Source organism: Orycteropus afer, unplaced genomic scaffold (genome assembly GCF_000298275.1).
Source record: "Orycteropus afer afer isolate SDZICR_OR568_19922 unplaced genomic scaffold, OryAfe1.0 scaffold00524, whole genome shotgun sequence".
Classification (NCBI taxonomy): Eukaryota; Metazoa; Chordata; class Mammalia; order Tubulidentata; family Orycteropodidae; genus Orycteropus; species Orycteropus afer.
The window spans coordinates 112,225-127,902 of record NW_006922111.1 but is presented as its reverse complement, the minus strand read 5'-3'; the positions used below and the strand labels follow the sequence as shown (position 1 = coordinate 127,902).

The 15,678-nt window shown below is 59.7% G+C and overlaps 1 protein-coding gene across 1 annotated transcript in view; it reads left to right on the top strand.

Moving 5' to 3' along the window:
• KIAA0930 (KIAA0930 ortholog) overlaps positions 1–10,205 on the top strand; it is a 56,791-nt gene extending 46,586 nt beyond the window's left edge. Inside the window, exons 5-12 of the mRNA XM_007955637.2 lie at positions 1,937–2,062; positions 2,142–2,219; positions 2,509–2,610; positions 3,872–4,012; positions 4,685–4,879; positions 7,476–7,641; positions 9,456–9,614; positions 10,165–10,205. Of these exons, the coding sequence (XP_007953828.2) occupies positions 1,937–2,062; positions 2,142–2,219; positions 2,509–2,610; positions 3,872–4,012; positions 4,685–4,879; positions 7,476–7,641; positions 9,456–9,614; positions 10,165–10,205 (1,008 nt within the window). The remainder of the gene's footprint in view (positions 1–1,936; positions 2,063–2,141; positions 2,220–2,508; positions 2,611–3,871; positions 4,013–4,684; positions 4,880–7,475; positions 7,642–9,455; positions 9,615–10,164) is intronic.
• The last annotated feature ends 5,473 nt before the right edge of the window (positions 10,206–15,678 follow it).

The window sequence follows — 15,678 nt, the reverse complement described above, 5'->3', positions numbered from 1 at the left end:
CTGGGAATTCAGATCATACACATAAACTTATAGGACCGTTGTCTGCCAACCCTATACATGTTCTTGGGTACACTCCCCGCTTCATAGACATACCTACTAGTTCAGCCTGTCCACCCATCTCTCCACCCATCTCTCCACCTGTATACCCATGTTTGCTTTCACTGACAACACAGTACTACTGTATGTGCAAAATGGTTCATCTTTGTTGTCTGTACCTCCCATGTACCTCTCTATGTCTTTCTCTTCCTCAATGCACCATATTGATCACTCACATTTGGTACATTGAGGGGCTGGCTTTTTCAAGCATAGCATGTGTACAGAAAAATGCACAAATCCACAGACAGCTTGGTGTGATGTTCCAGGGCCCAGATCACAAACTTGACCAGAGGCTGGGTGGCCACCTCCAATGACTGCCCACCCCCCAGGGTAACCCCTGCCTGGCTGGCTCCTACCTGGTGGTGGGTTTGCCTGCTCTTGTGCCGGTACAGTGGTGGTGGTGTAGACTGTGGGCTGCAGGTGCCTGGCTGCTTCCTTGTCTGGTATTTGTCATATTCCGACCTGTGGTGCAGGTGGCTATGAGCTATCTGTCCTCATTGCTGCCTAATGTTCCATTGTGCAGATGGACCAGCTGTGTACATTCTCGGGGGGGGGGTTCGGTGGCCCCCAGGTTGGGGCCTTTCTGAGAGGTAGTGAGTGCACTGCAGACCCTGCCTCCTGACGCCCACCTGGACCCCCCGTCAGCATGCCTGTGCTGACCTGCTCTCTTTCGTGCTGTGTGGTAGCATGTCTGCTTGCTCTCAGGCACGGAGGCAGTGAGTACTTGGTGAACATTTACTTTGTGCAGAGCATCAAGCTAACGTGCTCCTGGAGGTGAGTCCAGGGAGGGATGAGTGCTGGGAGGAAAGAAAACAAATAGGGCAACGCAACGGGCCACTAATGACTGGTCGGTGTGTGAGATGCAGGGAACAGCCAACAGGGCACCGTGACAGGGCAAGAGGACAGTGGTCGTCGTGTGAGGCATAGGGCGCAGGGTGACAGGGCGGGGCAGGAGGACAGTGGTCGTCGTGTGAGGCACAGGGCGCCTCAGCTCAGATCCAGGGGCACAGCGATGTTTAGAAGCCACACGGCCGTAGGAAATGGGAGTCACCCTGCCTCTCTGTGGGACATACTTTCTCACTCGGGGCCACAGTGGTCTGGCCCTTCCTCCACGGGCTCCCCTGGGGCACAGGCCTCAGGTTCTCCCCTCTCTTCGTGGGGGGCAAGGGCAGGGCTCTGGTTTCCCTGTGCCTTCTGTTAATCATTTGATAGTCAGCAAACCTGATCCTCAGCTGTTAAAATGAGTCTGGTTATGGCCCAGCAGTTAAGCGCTCAGCTGGTCACCAGAAAGTTACTGGTTCAGATCCACTCAGCAGCTCTTCAGGAGAGAGACCTGGAAGTCTACTCCCATAAGATTACAGCTCAGGAGGCCCTGGGGGCAGCCCTGCTCTGTCACATGCTGTCACGTGGGAATCGGCCTGGTGACACCTAACCATAGCAACAGAGCACCTGCCTGGCAGCGGGGGGGGGGTGTTCCATCATCAATTATGAATTAATAGATTTAGTTAATAATAAGGTTTAAATTAAATTAAAATTGCTAAGTTATCAGATGACCAGCCCAGACCATGTGCCTGCCACGAGCTGACCGATGTCACTGTGACTGTCATGGACATGTCGGTATTCTCTCTTGCTCATCAGGACAGCTCTGGGCACTGGAATGTTTAGCCCCTGCACACACGGGGACACCGAGGTGCAGAGAGGAGAACGGCCCAACCCTGGGCCACACAGCTGGAAAACGAGGCATGGGACTGGGCTCTGGGTCTGCCAATGCCAGCAGGGCCCTGGCCCAGGCCTCTGGTCGGGGAGGAGCAGGGCCCTCACCTGTGCTCTGTCCCCGCAGCCGGCTGAGGCCGAGCCGGAGGTGGACGTAGAGGTGTACCGGCGGGACTCCAAGAAGCTGCCGGGCCTCGGAGACCCTGACATAGACTGGGAGGAGAGCGTCTGCCTAAACCTCATCCTGCAGAAGGTACTGCGGCCAGGGTGGCGGACGGGGGGTGGAGAGGTCTGCAGCCCCCCTCCACCTCACTGCCCTGCCCCTCTTCCAGCTGGACTACATGGTCACCTGTGCTGTGTGCACACGCTCTGACGGGGGTGACATTCACATCCACAGGAAGAAATCCCAGGTGAGCCGCTGAGCCCAGCTCTCCGCTGCTCGCTCCCCAGGAAAGGCCCCTGGCTGCCCCCTGTGCATTTAGGGAACATGCCCTCCTTCCCATCCTTCCCAGCTTCCGAAATCCATTCAGTGTTCCTGGCCATCCCACCAGCTCCCCGGTGTGGTTCTCCCTGGTCGTAGATGGCTTTGGGCAGTGTGACATGGTGACCGTGCCTGGCAGGACGTGTCCATTTAGCTGCGTGATGGGGACCTGTGTAGAGGGTGGCCTCCCTCAGTCCTTAACCTCTCCTGTCTCTCAGCAAGTGTTTGCATCACCCAGCAAGCACCCCATGGACAGCAAGGGGGAGGAGTCCAAGATCAGCTACCCCAACATCTTCTTCATGATTGACAGCTTCGAGGAGGTGAGCTGCTCTCGTGAGCTGGGTCTCCTGTCAGCTCCCGTGGTTGGGAGACCCGTGGAGGAGCTTCTGTCCCTCAGGCCTCTCAGCCTTCAAAGGGCATCAGGGCGGCGGGGCTGGGGGAGGATCTGGCGTCACACACGCGCGGCTCTCACTGTTGCATGTCGCGTGTGGCCAGGGCTGCTCTCCTGGCTCTGAGCCCGTTTCTCCGTCTGTAGAATGAGTGCAGCGCTCGTCTGCCTGACCTGGCCAGCGGGTTGAAGATCAGACAGAGTAATGAACAGGGACGCGTTGTAAACCCTTTAACAAGTGCTGTGCAGGCAGGCAGGTCGTTACTCCTGTTTATCAAGCTGTGGACGCACACCTGTGCCAGCTTGGAACCATAGCACGCCGGAGCGGGAGGACTTCAGAAGTTGTTTGAGTCAGGGTTGGGAAAACCGGGACCCAGGGCAGGAAGTGACTTGCCTGGGACACGGGGTGGGAGGCATTGGTAGGGGGCCTGGACAGCACCCCGTCTGTCCAGCGGTCATCGTCCAGGCCCTGATAGACTCCGCTCAGCCCTGTGGAAGCGGTTAGGGCCCCTGGGCCTAGAAAGGCTCAGCAGAGAGGGCGTGTGTGTTTGCAGGGTCTCTTCTGACCTGATGGGGTCTTGATTGGTGGGAGGTGTCTTGAGGCATCTCAGGGTCAGGGTTGTAAGCACCTTCGCCAGGCCTCTAGAGCTTTGCTGGCAGAGCTGAGACTTGAGGCTGAATCTGTACCCCAACCCCTGGGAGCGGGGACCTGGGAAAGCACAGGGCAGGCTGGTACCGGCTGTCACGTGGGTCCAAATGTCTCCTGGGCAGCTGCACCCTGTCAGTGCTGCGAGCCAGTGGGCAGACCCCGGGGTTGGGGTTGAGGCTGCAGTCAGTGTCAGGGAAAGCCCAGACAACGGACCAGGTGTGGATGAGCTAGCTAGCGCAGAGCACAAGGGTGGGCCGGGACGTTTCTGCAGAAGGGCCACAGGATGTGTGGTACCCAAACTCCGTGTTCTGAGCCAGCCTCCCCCGGGCCAGCCCCACCCCCAGCTCCCTCAGTCTCCATGGAGTGAGGGGGCAGCTGGGTGACCTCGGACAAGCTCTCCATGTCTCTGGCTCAATGTTCCCACCTGCAAAATGGGGTTTATCCCAGTAGGCCTCCCGCCAGCCCCAGGAGACAGAGAGATGTGGTAGGCTGGGTGGGGTGGGCTGTGGTTGGGGGGCTGACTGCTTTCTGTGCCCCACTGCAGGTGTTCAGCGATATGACGGTAGGAGAAGGAGAAATGGTCTGTGTGGAGCTGGTGGCTAGTGACAAAACCAACACGTTCCAAGGGGTCATCTTTCAGGGCTCCATCCGCTACGAGGCGCTCAAGAAGGTGTATGACAACCGAGTGAGTGCGGGGCTAGGCCCTTGGCTGCCATGGAGTCAGGCAGGGTGCCTTCCATGATGTTGATTGTTCCTGTCACTGTGAAACTCCAACCGTGGTTCACACTCTGACACCCCAGCTCAGCGCCTGCTGACCAGGCTCAGCGCCTGCAGCCCCCCAACCTAAGATCTGACACCCCAGCTCGGCGCCCTCTGGCCCCTCTGAGGTGATCTGTGGCCTGCTCTGTGTTGCATCTCTCATAAGATGCTGCAGCTTGCTCCCGCCACCCCCTCCCCTAGGAGCTGGGGGGCCCATCCTTAGTTTGTGGCTCCCTGGAAAGTGACAGCTGGTGGTGCGTGACTCCTCCACCCCCGAGTCACCCACTTTCTGGTGACAGGCTCTGGGTTTGGATAGCACTCATGAAATTGGTCCTTGACAGCTCAGCTCGGGGTTAGAGAGGGACCCCGGCAGTCATGGAACCAGGCGGGTTGTGGCTCCCTTTCTCTCCTGCTCCTGGGCTTGGCTGCAGCTCCGGTGCCCGGGGGGTGAGCAAGGCGTCACTAGGCATCAGAGGTCATCCCAGCTGCCCCTTCTGCTGGCCCAGGCCCTCCGTCTTAGGGCTCAGTCTGGGGGGCGGGGAGCGAGGGTCCTACCGCCTTGCCGGCTGTGCCGACCTCCACTGCCCGCCCCCCACAGGTGAGCGTGGCTGCTCGGATGGCCCAGAAGATGTCTTTTGGCTTCTACAAGTACAGCAACATGGAGTTTGTGCGAATGAAGGGGCCCCAGGGCAAGGGCCACGCGGAGATGGCGGTCAGCCGCGTGTCCACCGGGGACACGTCCCCCTGCGGCACCGAGGAGGACTCCAGCCCAGCCTCCCCCATGCATGAGCGGGTAAGGGCTGCGTGGCTGCGAGGGTTGGGCCCTCGGGTTCTGTGCCCACCACCTCACTGGTCCCCGGAGTCCCGGGACAGGTAGGGGTCCTCATTGCCATCTACCGTGAGGAGGCCAGGGTTCAGAGAGGTGTGAGGCTTGCCCAGGTCACCCGGAAGGTTCTGTCGGGGCTGAGCTCTGTGCATCCCTGAGCTGCCGTCACAGCTGGGCCAGGTCCCCAGAAGGGAGTGGACAGAGACCAGCTGGGTCCAGTGCCTGCCCTCCCTCAAGGCACATTGGGGTGATGGTGAGAGGACATGGGGCTCTGGCCCTTCCGCTGGTTGCCTCTGTGAACTGCTGTGAGGCTAACCTAGCCACTGGGCAGGTAGGTGTGAGAACCCCTGCCTTAGAGACCAGGCGGCCAAGCCAGCACTGCAGGGACAAACAGCTCTCACGATCCGGGGCCTGCTCCTCCCGGCCACCATCCTCCCTCCGGGTGGGAAGCCAGGGTCAGGGTAGCTTTCTCTCTGTAGCACCCAGGGTGCAGGCCTGAGGACGTCTCCAGCCCCTTGGCTGAGTTGCCCCTCCTGGGTCACCCAGAGATCTGGGAGGGGGGTGAGGAGCTATGCACGTAGGCAGGGGCCCGGAGCTGTGGGAGGGACAGGGAGCCAGTGCCGAGGGCAGGGGCCTGGAGGCCCCCCCCCAGCCCTTCCCCAGAGCGGGCTCTGCTGCTCACAGCACCTGGGACAGGCCCCTCTTCCTCTGGAGCCCCAGTGTCACGTGGGAGGGAGCCGACGCCCCCACTTCTGCGTCTGCCCCACTCCCCGTGCAGCTGCTGCCGTAGCCACCGTGTGCTGTTGACCTGCTCGGGAAGGCGACTCCCGGCAGCGTCCATGGGGTGTCCGGGGCTGGGGGCGGGGAGCAGGCCTGGCCTCTCGCTCTGTAGGGGGCTCAGCCAGGTCTCCAGGTGGGCACGCGGTGGCACCCATTTTTCCCTCAGCTCTTGGTGTTTTCTTCATTGAGTGTGTTTTACAAGCTCTGGTTTAGAAGATAAGTGAGAATCCAGGCGGGGCCTCTCGTCTTTGGGGCCCAGGTTGCTTATATGTTGGGGTTCGTTTCTGAGTGGGCAGCCCTAAGTAGCTGCTGCTGGGCCTGTGAAACAGATGGTTGAGTCATTCTGACAGAACGGGTGTGCGTGCACATGAGAGCGTGTGTGTGCGTGTGCATGTGTACACGAGAGTGTGTGTGCGTGAGCATATGTGTGCAGTGTGCACATGTGCATGTGTGTGTGTGTGTGTGCGCACCCTGACAAAGATGTAGCCTGGCCTCTGGGGCCGGGACACCTCGGTTCCGACTCCAGCTGCTGCCACGTGTTTGCTGAGCCCTTGGTTTTCCCATCTGTTGAGTGGGAGTGATGGGTCCTGCCGCCCAGGGTGCCTCGGGAGGGGAGTGTGTGGGGAAGCTCCTGGCCCTGGTGGCGGGGAGCCCTGGGAGCAAGGTGGGCAGCAGGCAGCGGGGAGCCTGAGCGACAGGACTGCGGGGACCCGCCCTCTGTGCTCACTGCTGTGTGTCCTCCTTTTCCACAGTGACTCTGTGTACGGGGGTGTTCGGTGTCTGTTTTCTTACCCTTTAAAATCTTCCCCCGGCCAGTGTGGGGACCACCTGGAGTCCAGTGGCCGCCGTGACGAGGAGGCGGGCTGGCCTCCCCGAAGTCTCAGCGCATCTTGTTCTACAGATCCTTGTTTGCATGGGGAGGAGGGAGGAGAGGGGCCAAGTTCCCTCTGCCTGGAACGCCCTTCCCCCCCTTCTTCACCTGGCGAACTCCTACTCGTCCTTCAAGACCCACCTTGGGCAGCGTCTCCTCCAGAAAGCCTCCTTTGATCTCCTGGCTGTCGGTCCCTTTCACCTCTGTGCTCTCTCTGCACCTCCTGGCCCCTCCCTTTTCTCTGTCTCACCAGTCGCCTCGCTGTGTGTGGCTGTCACTCTGTGAGTCTGTGAGCCCCTTGAGGGCAGGGTCTCCTGTCATGTGCTGTTGTAGCACAGCACTGCCTGGCCCCGAGTGGGTGTGCAGGGGGTTTGGTGAACCACACAGTGTGATCAGAAGCGGGTTGCTGGGGAGGAGCTGGCGGCCTAGAATTACCTAGTAGTTCGCGTGAGAGGATGCTGTAGTCGGGGGACGGGGACACGTCAGCCAAGAGAGGCAGCGCGGGGAAGAACCACAGACCTCGGCTGCGAGCCTGCTCCATCCGCCTTGCTAGCTGACCCCAGCCCTGGTTTCCTGGTGTGTCCAGTAGGCCAGCATGAGCGCGGGTCTCGGGGGGCAGCTGGAGGTGGTCTGTGTCAGCGGCTGGTGTCCCTCACCACTGTCAGGTCTGGAAGACGAGCCTCAGCCGCCTGTGGCAGCAGGACGCCCTGCCGGCCTTGGAGCTGGCGCCACCCCCTAGAGCCCCCGTGGCCACCCAGACCCATCTGCTCACTTTGCCCGTGGCCAGCTGGGAAGGGCGAGGCCAGGGACCGCAGCCCGGGTCACCTGTCCACCGCGAGCTCCCTCCTGGCTGGGCCCTCGCAGCCCATGGGCAGCCCTGGCGGCTGTGGTGACGTGGCTTTTTGTCCTCAGGTGACCTCCTTCAGCACGCCGCCCACCCCGGAGCGGAACAGCCGGCCCACCTTCTTCTCCCCGTCCCTCAAGAGGAAGGCCCCGCGGGCCCTGATGGCCGAGATGAAGAAGTCCCACTCGGCCAACGACAGCGAGGAGTTTTTCCGAGGGGAGGACGGCAGCGGAGGTGCCTGCCCCTCTGCCAAGCGCCCCACCCTGTCTCCTCAGGTCTAGAGTAGTGGCTTGTTGTTGGTTCGTTCGTTCAGTCAGCAACAGGTCGCGCGTGAGTACCCCCGGGCGCTGGTGAGAGCAGGGAGACAGCACAGCTCCTGCCCGGGGAGCTTCCTCTCAGCGGGTCTCTGCCTTCCGCCAGGAAAGCGGGTGGGAGCCCATTCCCAAGCCGTTGCCCGCAGTTTCAGGAGTTTGCTGATGTCCTGAAGGTTTCGGCTTTCTCAGAATGAGCTGGCTGTCAATGGGCTGTTACACACAGTGGGCATGAGAGGCGCCCCGATGGGGTGAGCTGAAGGCCTCGGCTTTCTCAGGAGGAGCTGGCTGTCAGTGGGCACGAGAGGCGCCCCGAGGAGGGTGAGCTGTGCCTCGTACACTGGTGACCTGACACTCGAGCTTCTCTCCTCAGCGGCCGGAGCTCCTCTCTGGCCTTCTCTGCTCTCGGGCCTTCCTTCTTGTCTCCCTGCCTGGGTGTGGTCTCCTCGGGTGCTTGTCTGCTCTGGCAGCCCTGGCCGCGCGCCTTCTGCCTCTGGCCTCCCCACAGGAGGACACCCCGCCTGGTCCTTGGGTGTCCTCAGCATGAGCCCTGGAGGTCTCAGAGGTTCTCCTGCCTAATGGGCCCCCAGTCTGCACACACTTGCATGTGCATACACACATACAAGTGTGCTCACACGTACACATGCGCACATGTTCACACGCACACCCCCGTGCACCCAGATGCGCACAGGTGCACACCCGTGCTCACACACACACACACTGCGTGTCCCAGCAGGTCTGTGCCTCCCACTACGCTCGCTCTCGATGAGCAGCACCCATCACTGAGGGGTGCAGCGAGAACGCGGCTGTTGCACGTGGTCCTAAGGGCGGCAGGCAGCCAGCGCGGCGGTTTAGGCCCAGGAGTGACAGGGTCAGATCACAGGGTTCAGGATAGCACTTGGGCTCCCTGGGGACGACAGACGTTGGGGGGGTGAGTGGATGTGTGGAGATGAGTTGGGCGGCCCCACAAGCTCTGTGGATGTCACTGCCACATGGCCACAGGGCCATACTTGGGGCCTCCGTGGTAGGAGCGCTGTCCGTGTTTGCTGAGTGGATGAAGGAATGAACCGCCTGGTGAATCTACGAAGTTCCACCATGAGGCAGGCCCGACGGGAGCTGGGGCGGGAGGTTGGGTGGGGAGGACAGTAGTCCCTGTCCCGCCTGCTAGGCTGAGTGCAGAGGGCTCTGAGTGCGGGATGGCCCCAGGCCAGGTCAAGAGCTCCTTGCTGCTGCGCTGGCCTTCAGTGCTGCGTGTGGCCTTGGGACCACCCCTTCCTCCTTGGGGCTTGTTTCCACGTCAGTAAGGAGAGCGCAGATGCCAGCCCCTGACTCCCTCCCAGGAGTGAGCTCCGTGGACCACGAAGTGCTGCAGAGTGGCCGTGCCTGGTCCCCGTGACCAGGGAGGCCACAGGGCAGCACAGCAGGCTGTGGTCCCGTGCCGGACCCCCAAGGACTGAGCACCCCGAGGCTGACTACTGCGGGGGAGACGGGGGGCGCTGGACCCTGGGGTGTGGGGGTGAGGTTTGGAGGGGCAGGGATGGAGGAAGGGTGTCCAGGTGACGGAAGCCTCTGCTGTGGCCCACGTGTGCGCCCGCACTGCGGTGGGGCCCTTGGGAAGGAGCAACCAGGCTACACAGTGGGTGGGGCTGGGCCGGGGGAGTCAGCCCAGAGGTGGTGACCCAGCTGCCGCTCCCAGGACCCCACTGCCTGGCCCTCACCTGGCCTTCTCCCTTCCAGCTGATCTGCACAACGCCACCAATCTGCGGTCGCGGTCCCTGTCTGGCACGGGACGGTCGCTGGTGGGGTCCTGGCTGAAGCTGAACAGAACGGACGGGAACTTCCTTCTCTATGCACACTTGACCTACGTCACGTTGCCTCTGCATCGGATTTTAACAGGTAGCGCGCTGGTGTGAGGACACTCTGCCGCCTCCTTGGTGCCCAGGCCCCGAGGGCTGTCATGCGGCTCTGTCACTCCGCCCTGCTCTTCCACGCCAGGGGCCAGTTTGACTGCGTGTGGTTCCCGGGCTCCCCATCTCAGACTCCAGGTGGGGCCGTGGGGAAGCCGTGGCCCCTGAGGGTCTCCGTCGGCTCACCCCGCGGCCCCTGCTCCCTCTTGAGCAGCAGGAGACCCTCGGACGGGGACGGCCCTGTGCAGGTCGGCCTCTCAGGTCTGCGCGCGGTGCCGGCGCCTGACGGGCCTGTGGTCAAGCCCCACGTGCCCATCTGCTTAGCCTCGGCCGGCTGTGAGGTGTTCCGAGCCCGTTTGCCCATCTGTCAGATGGGGTGGTGGGAGCACCTGCCCTCCTTAGGGCTCAACGAGGAGATGCCTGGGAATTACTGAGTGTGAGCGTCAGCGGGCTCAGGGCCTCCTTCGGCGGTGGCGGCTCTGGTTCTCCCACTCAGCGGGTTGACCTGCTTTCTCCATCTCTTGCCCCCACCTGGCTAGACATCCTGGAAGTGCGGCAGAAGCCCATCCTGATGACCTAGCAGTGTGCAGAGACCGAGCGGTGCCCACTGGCCCTGCCTGGCCCTGGGAGTGCTGCCAAGTGCCTACCTGTGCCACCACCCCCGGGGGCTTCTGTGACAGCCCAGCTGTGGAGCCAGGCCAGGGCCGACTCCTCGAACACCAGCCCAAACTGAAGTGCCTCTTTCTCCTCCCCGCTGGCTCTGCTCCTGCCCTGTGCCCACCGCCCATCACCCCCCAGCCCGTCTCTGGAGAGCCCTCTGCGCCCAACGGGGACCAGAGTCACCGAGAGGCTGTAAGAGAGTGTGAGGCGAAATAGCCCAGGTCCGGATCGTGTCCAGACGTACAAATCCCGTGGCCTCGTCCCGACGGACGGCAGCAGAGTCCCCGGCTGGAGCACGCCAAGCACGGGGACCCCCACTTCCTCAGCCTGCTAAGGTGTGACACTGTGCTGGCGAGTGCCAGCTGCCCACCCGGTCCGCCTGGCCTCCCCGCTTCCCCACGCGCAGGCTGGGGACAGCGTGGGCAGGGGCACGCAGGTGGACGGCTTTGCCCGGGGCTGGGAATACCTCACTGCGCCCAGTTCCAGAAAGGCCCTGATCCCCGCCAGAATGGCCTTTTGCTTCCAGCCAAAGAACACCGCCAACACACACACCTCCAGCTGGGAGACCTCCCGTGGGGGCCTCGCTGGAGGGGCCGCAGAACCTGAGGGCGGGTGGGAGGGCCTGGCAGCCAGGCAGGAGGAGAGGGACCTCTGCCCAAGGAAGGCTCTGCGGGGACCCGTCCTCTGGGGTTGCAGCAGGGCTGGCACGTCGTTCCACCTTCCCGGGTCTCCTGGACCGCGCGCCCGCCTGGACCAGCCCTGAGGCTGACGGGGACCCCACACGGCCTGCTCCACCACAAGGCATTTCCATCTGTGATGACACATTGTGCTTTTCTCAAACCATGAGCCTTTTCAAGTCAGGGCCCCAGGATTAATCTGGGAGACGGGTCTCCCTGTGGCTGTGTGTGGCTTGGAGTCTGACTCGGCACTGGGGTGTCCGGACGGCTGCTTTGAAGGAGAAGGAAGGGGGTGAACAGGTCCATCCATGCGCTCGGGGGTGGGCGGCCTGGGGCTTTCTCTGGATTTTGTACGCTGGAATTAAAGCGAGCTCTTGCATTTTCTCATGCCTGTTTGCCCACATGTAACCTGGGGCCGATAACCACCTACCTCATTGACTGTCGCTGTCTGCGGAGCTCTGGTCAGGGGATCTCACCGTCAGGGTGCCCGCCCCCCGCCTTTATTAACCTTATCCAAGAAGACAGGTGGGGGCCTCAGCCCCCACGGTCCCAGATGCCAAAGCAGTGTCTCGTGGCTGCCCGAGGCAGGCCACGCCCACGTTGGCGCCAGATGCCCAGGGGCGTCCCCGGATGGCCTGTCCCCAGGTTTGTGTCCAGGTGGAGGTACAGCAGTTTCTTCAGGGACTTCTCCTCCCAGTCATCCTGGGGTCTGAAGACTCTCGGGCTCAGTCTGCGGAGGACACGGTGGCAGGATGAGGACGCCGAGTTGTGCAGAAAAGCCACGGCCTCCTGCTGCCCTCAGATGAGGAGGCAGAGGGCGCCCGGGCCTAGAGCGGACAGACGTGGCCAGCCCAGGCTGGCTTGGTGGGGCAGGTCCTCATCTGTAAGACGGCCCACGTCCTTTCTCCTCGCGTAACCGTGAGGCTCAGTGCTTTGCCGGTCAGATCAGTTTAGAGCCAGACCTGCCTTTTCAGAGGTTGTGGAATCTACTGTCAGTTCATAGCACCTACCATGTGCAGGCCATGCTCCAAACCCTTAGGAACCGTTAGTCCTCTTTACAGATGAGGGACAGCAGCTGAGGTGACGTAACTCCCTAAGGTTGAACAAGAAGTCATGACAGCTGGGCGTCAGGCAGCCTTCCGGCCACGGCCTGCACTGTGAACCACCACCCAGGCGCACAGACGGGTGTTTGGTGGAGCCACCCCTTCTAAGGCCTTGCCCAGAGCAATTTGACACTTGATTGTAGGCACACCAGACAGGCAGCAGGCAACTCCGAGGCTTCGTTTCTCAAAACAACATGTGACATCAGTCACAGAAGTAACGAAGCAGCAAACGTCAGGGCCCCGAACGCCCTGGTGTTGACGGGCTCAAGCTGCTTTAATTTCCCTGGGCACATGCCCCTCCGTGTGGTGAAAGGACGAGCAAAGCCCACGTGCAAGTTTTCCTTTGCGGAAACCTGGGTGGCACGTTTCAGGACATGAGTTAGGAACGGTTACCTCACGGTCCAGGCTCTGCTAGGTGACGCACAGTTCCTGCTGGCACCGTTCCGTCTGCACACCTGACCACGCCGGTGGCGTTTCCTCTCGCATCCCGGTGTCCCACTGGGACTTCAGGGGCAGGTCTGAGTCATTGCCCACAACACAACAAAGGTTCATTATTTGTTATTTCAAAAGACCGTCACCGAAAACACAAGTAACGGAGGTAGTCAGACGAGAACAAGCAGCGGAATCGTCAGTAGCCTGTCAGCCTGCAGACGGCGGGGGGAGCGGGTAATGGCGTGTTGGCCGTCGGCTCCACGGAGTGATGGCAGGAGGACAGTGTGTGCCGGGTGGGACCTGAAGACTTAGCCGGCATCCAACCGGGACGTATTTATGCTGTTTTTATCACACACAGACTAGTCAGCAGGAGACTGCAGGACGAGTGAACAGCCTTCTCCCCGTTAGACGGTGTCCCAGAAGGGAGCTGCGTAGGTAGTTGGAGGCTTAAATCATTGGCCAGAAGGCTCTTCAGGCTCCTCCGCCCGGAGTCTGTCTGCTGACTTTCCCATCAGAGAGACGGAGTGGGTTGCCCTTGGGTATGTGTTCTCTTCAGTTTTCCAGCCGAGCCGCAATTTTATTTCAGATCCATTTTCTGCCATTCTTTGTACCTGAAAGTGGGATTACTTTTCTTAAAAATACCGGCCCTGGTGGAAAACTATGGCCGGTATCTGTACCCGGAGCTGGAGCCGAGGCCGCCTGTCGCTGGCGGGGCCAGCCCTTCCCCTCTGGGAGCACCCTTCCTGAGGCCAGGTGGCGAGGTTGCGTCCCACGCGGACCTCCAGGGGTTAAGAGGTGGGGACGCGTGGCAGTCACTGGTGCTGACATGTCAGTGGACACAGGAGCCCTCTAGGGACAGCCAGCCATTTGAGAGCCCTGCAGACCCCCAGACTGAAACAAAGGTCCCAGAGGTGGGGGAGGCCGTGCTGCACCCATGGTGCCCGGGAGCTTCACGGGTGGCGTCACGGCAGCTGCTGTCCCTCAGTGTGGGACTCATGATGTCACACGCCCCTTCCCCATGGGCCCCCTCCCATGCAGAACCTTACACAGACCCCTTAGCAGTGTTTATTACCAATTTTCATCATGAAATATTATGTGATATAGTTGTAAATTACTTAAATGTACTATTTCTTAGAGCATATGAATACTAACAACAAAATTGTTTTGTAAAGTCTTTCCACATTGAACTACAACATTATTAGCGGCAGCCTTTTTTAAAACTTCTTATCTTTTCATTACTCCTTCATTCTCAAGTTACTGATACAGGTTCACAGATACTAATTACCACAGTAGTGTAGCTGAAACACCAGCCGATTTGACAAAATTAACGACGGTAAAAACACCGGCAGCAACAGAAACCACAGCGCGTGCTTGTAGCGCGTGCAGACGAAAGCACGTGATTTGGAGGGTCCTTGTCATTGGGTAACAATGACAGCTCTGACCCGAGCGCATCAGCAGGTTCGGCGAGTGAACGAGCAGGGCGTTAGCCGCATGGGCAGCTGGGCTCACATAACATGTTGTTCCAGCCGTGGGGGTCTTTGTATAAAACAGTCAATTTCTGCTGAAACACTTCACACATCTTCCAGATGGTCATTGTGGTACCCACCCCCGGCAGTGCCACTCACGCCCTGCCCCTTCCCCAGGGCTGCCACTGGTGGTCATGGTTTCCTGTTCTTCCCGAGTCGAGCAGACACTGTATCGTTCCCGTTCAAGTCCTCACCTTGAGCAGATCGACCGGAATCTGGTCCTCTGACTCTGCCGACGGCCCGAGGCCCGCGAGTCTCTGGTTCTCCACTTTGTCCAGGATCGGAGTGGTTTCGTTGTAAGTAGTTAACGGTTGATGGTTTTCAAAGGAATTCCGTGTATGAGAATCACTAAACCGCAGGGAAAGCCTACAAGCCTACTGGGATGTTTCCTACTTGGAGGCTTCTTTAGGGACTTTTACAAAATACATTTTCACCACGACACCATGATGGCGTACACAGAATGTACTAATGTGCTAGTTGTCAGTGGTATTACCATAAATATCTACAATGGCTGTTAGCTTTGCTTTCTGATTCCATGTTTCTTTTCAGAATTGATTTGCATGTTAGATATTAAATTTTCTTTCCTTGTTTTCCTTCAATCGATCTGTACTGGTCATTTTTTTCCAGACAGGCATTTCAGATTAAATACTCCACACACGACAGAGCAAGGCGAGGCTAACTCACTGATTGAATCTTCCCTCGCCCCAAAGATTAAACTTTTTTTGGGCACTTTGACTTGAGTGGCTTCTGCAGCAGACTGTGTTGGAGACCATCCGAGACCACCCTGTGCTCCGTGGCTGGCAACAGTCGTTAGATGCTGTCAAGTCAGCCCTGACTCGCAGCGGCCCCAGGGGCAACACAACAAAACCCACTAGGTCCTGTGCCAGCCTCAGTCACTGAGCCCGTCGTTGAGCCAGTCAGTCCATCTTGTTGAAGGCCTTCCTCTTTCTCGCTGACCCTCCAGTTTACCCAGCAGCAGTTGCCGGCCCAAGAAGAGTCGGCAAAGGTGTTGGCAGGCCCCGCTCTTGAGTGGCATGAAGCGCAGCTTGGTCACAAACGTGTTGGCAAAACTAAGTCACGGATGGGTTTTGGGTTTAGCGCTCAGACCCATAAAGTAGCACAGACCTTTCTGTCGTCCCGTGAAATCCCAAGCTCTTTCCAGAGTACATCTTAGAATGCTCTCCCAGACGCGGAGGAGCGCAAGTTGGGAGTCGAGTTCAAGTTCCGACCTAGCCGGGCGAGCTGCCCAGGCTGGAAGACGAGGTTGGGAATGGACGTGTCTCTGTTGCCTTGTGGCTGCACAGATCATGAGGTTCGATATTGAACATGATCCTGTATTTTTTTTCTGGCTGATTTACCAGAACCTGCTACTGAAATCCATCATAGATAGAAGCAGACCCTGAAGTCACCTTTCAAGTAATGGACTTTTTCTTCCCATGACCAATGGGCACAAGTCAGGTCTGAGAGATGGTAGGAAGCTGTAGCATAGAAAACCAGAAAAGGGACACCTGAGAGGAGCATGTCCACGTGTTTAGAAATACAGTAAGGGACTTGGGGTCAAGTGACACACTTGAAGAACAGTCATCAGGGTAGAACATCTGAACCAGTCGAACTTCCTGAGCCAGCAGCCCAAAGGGCAGACCGCAGGATGGCAG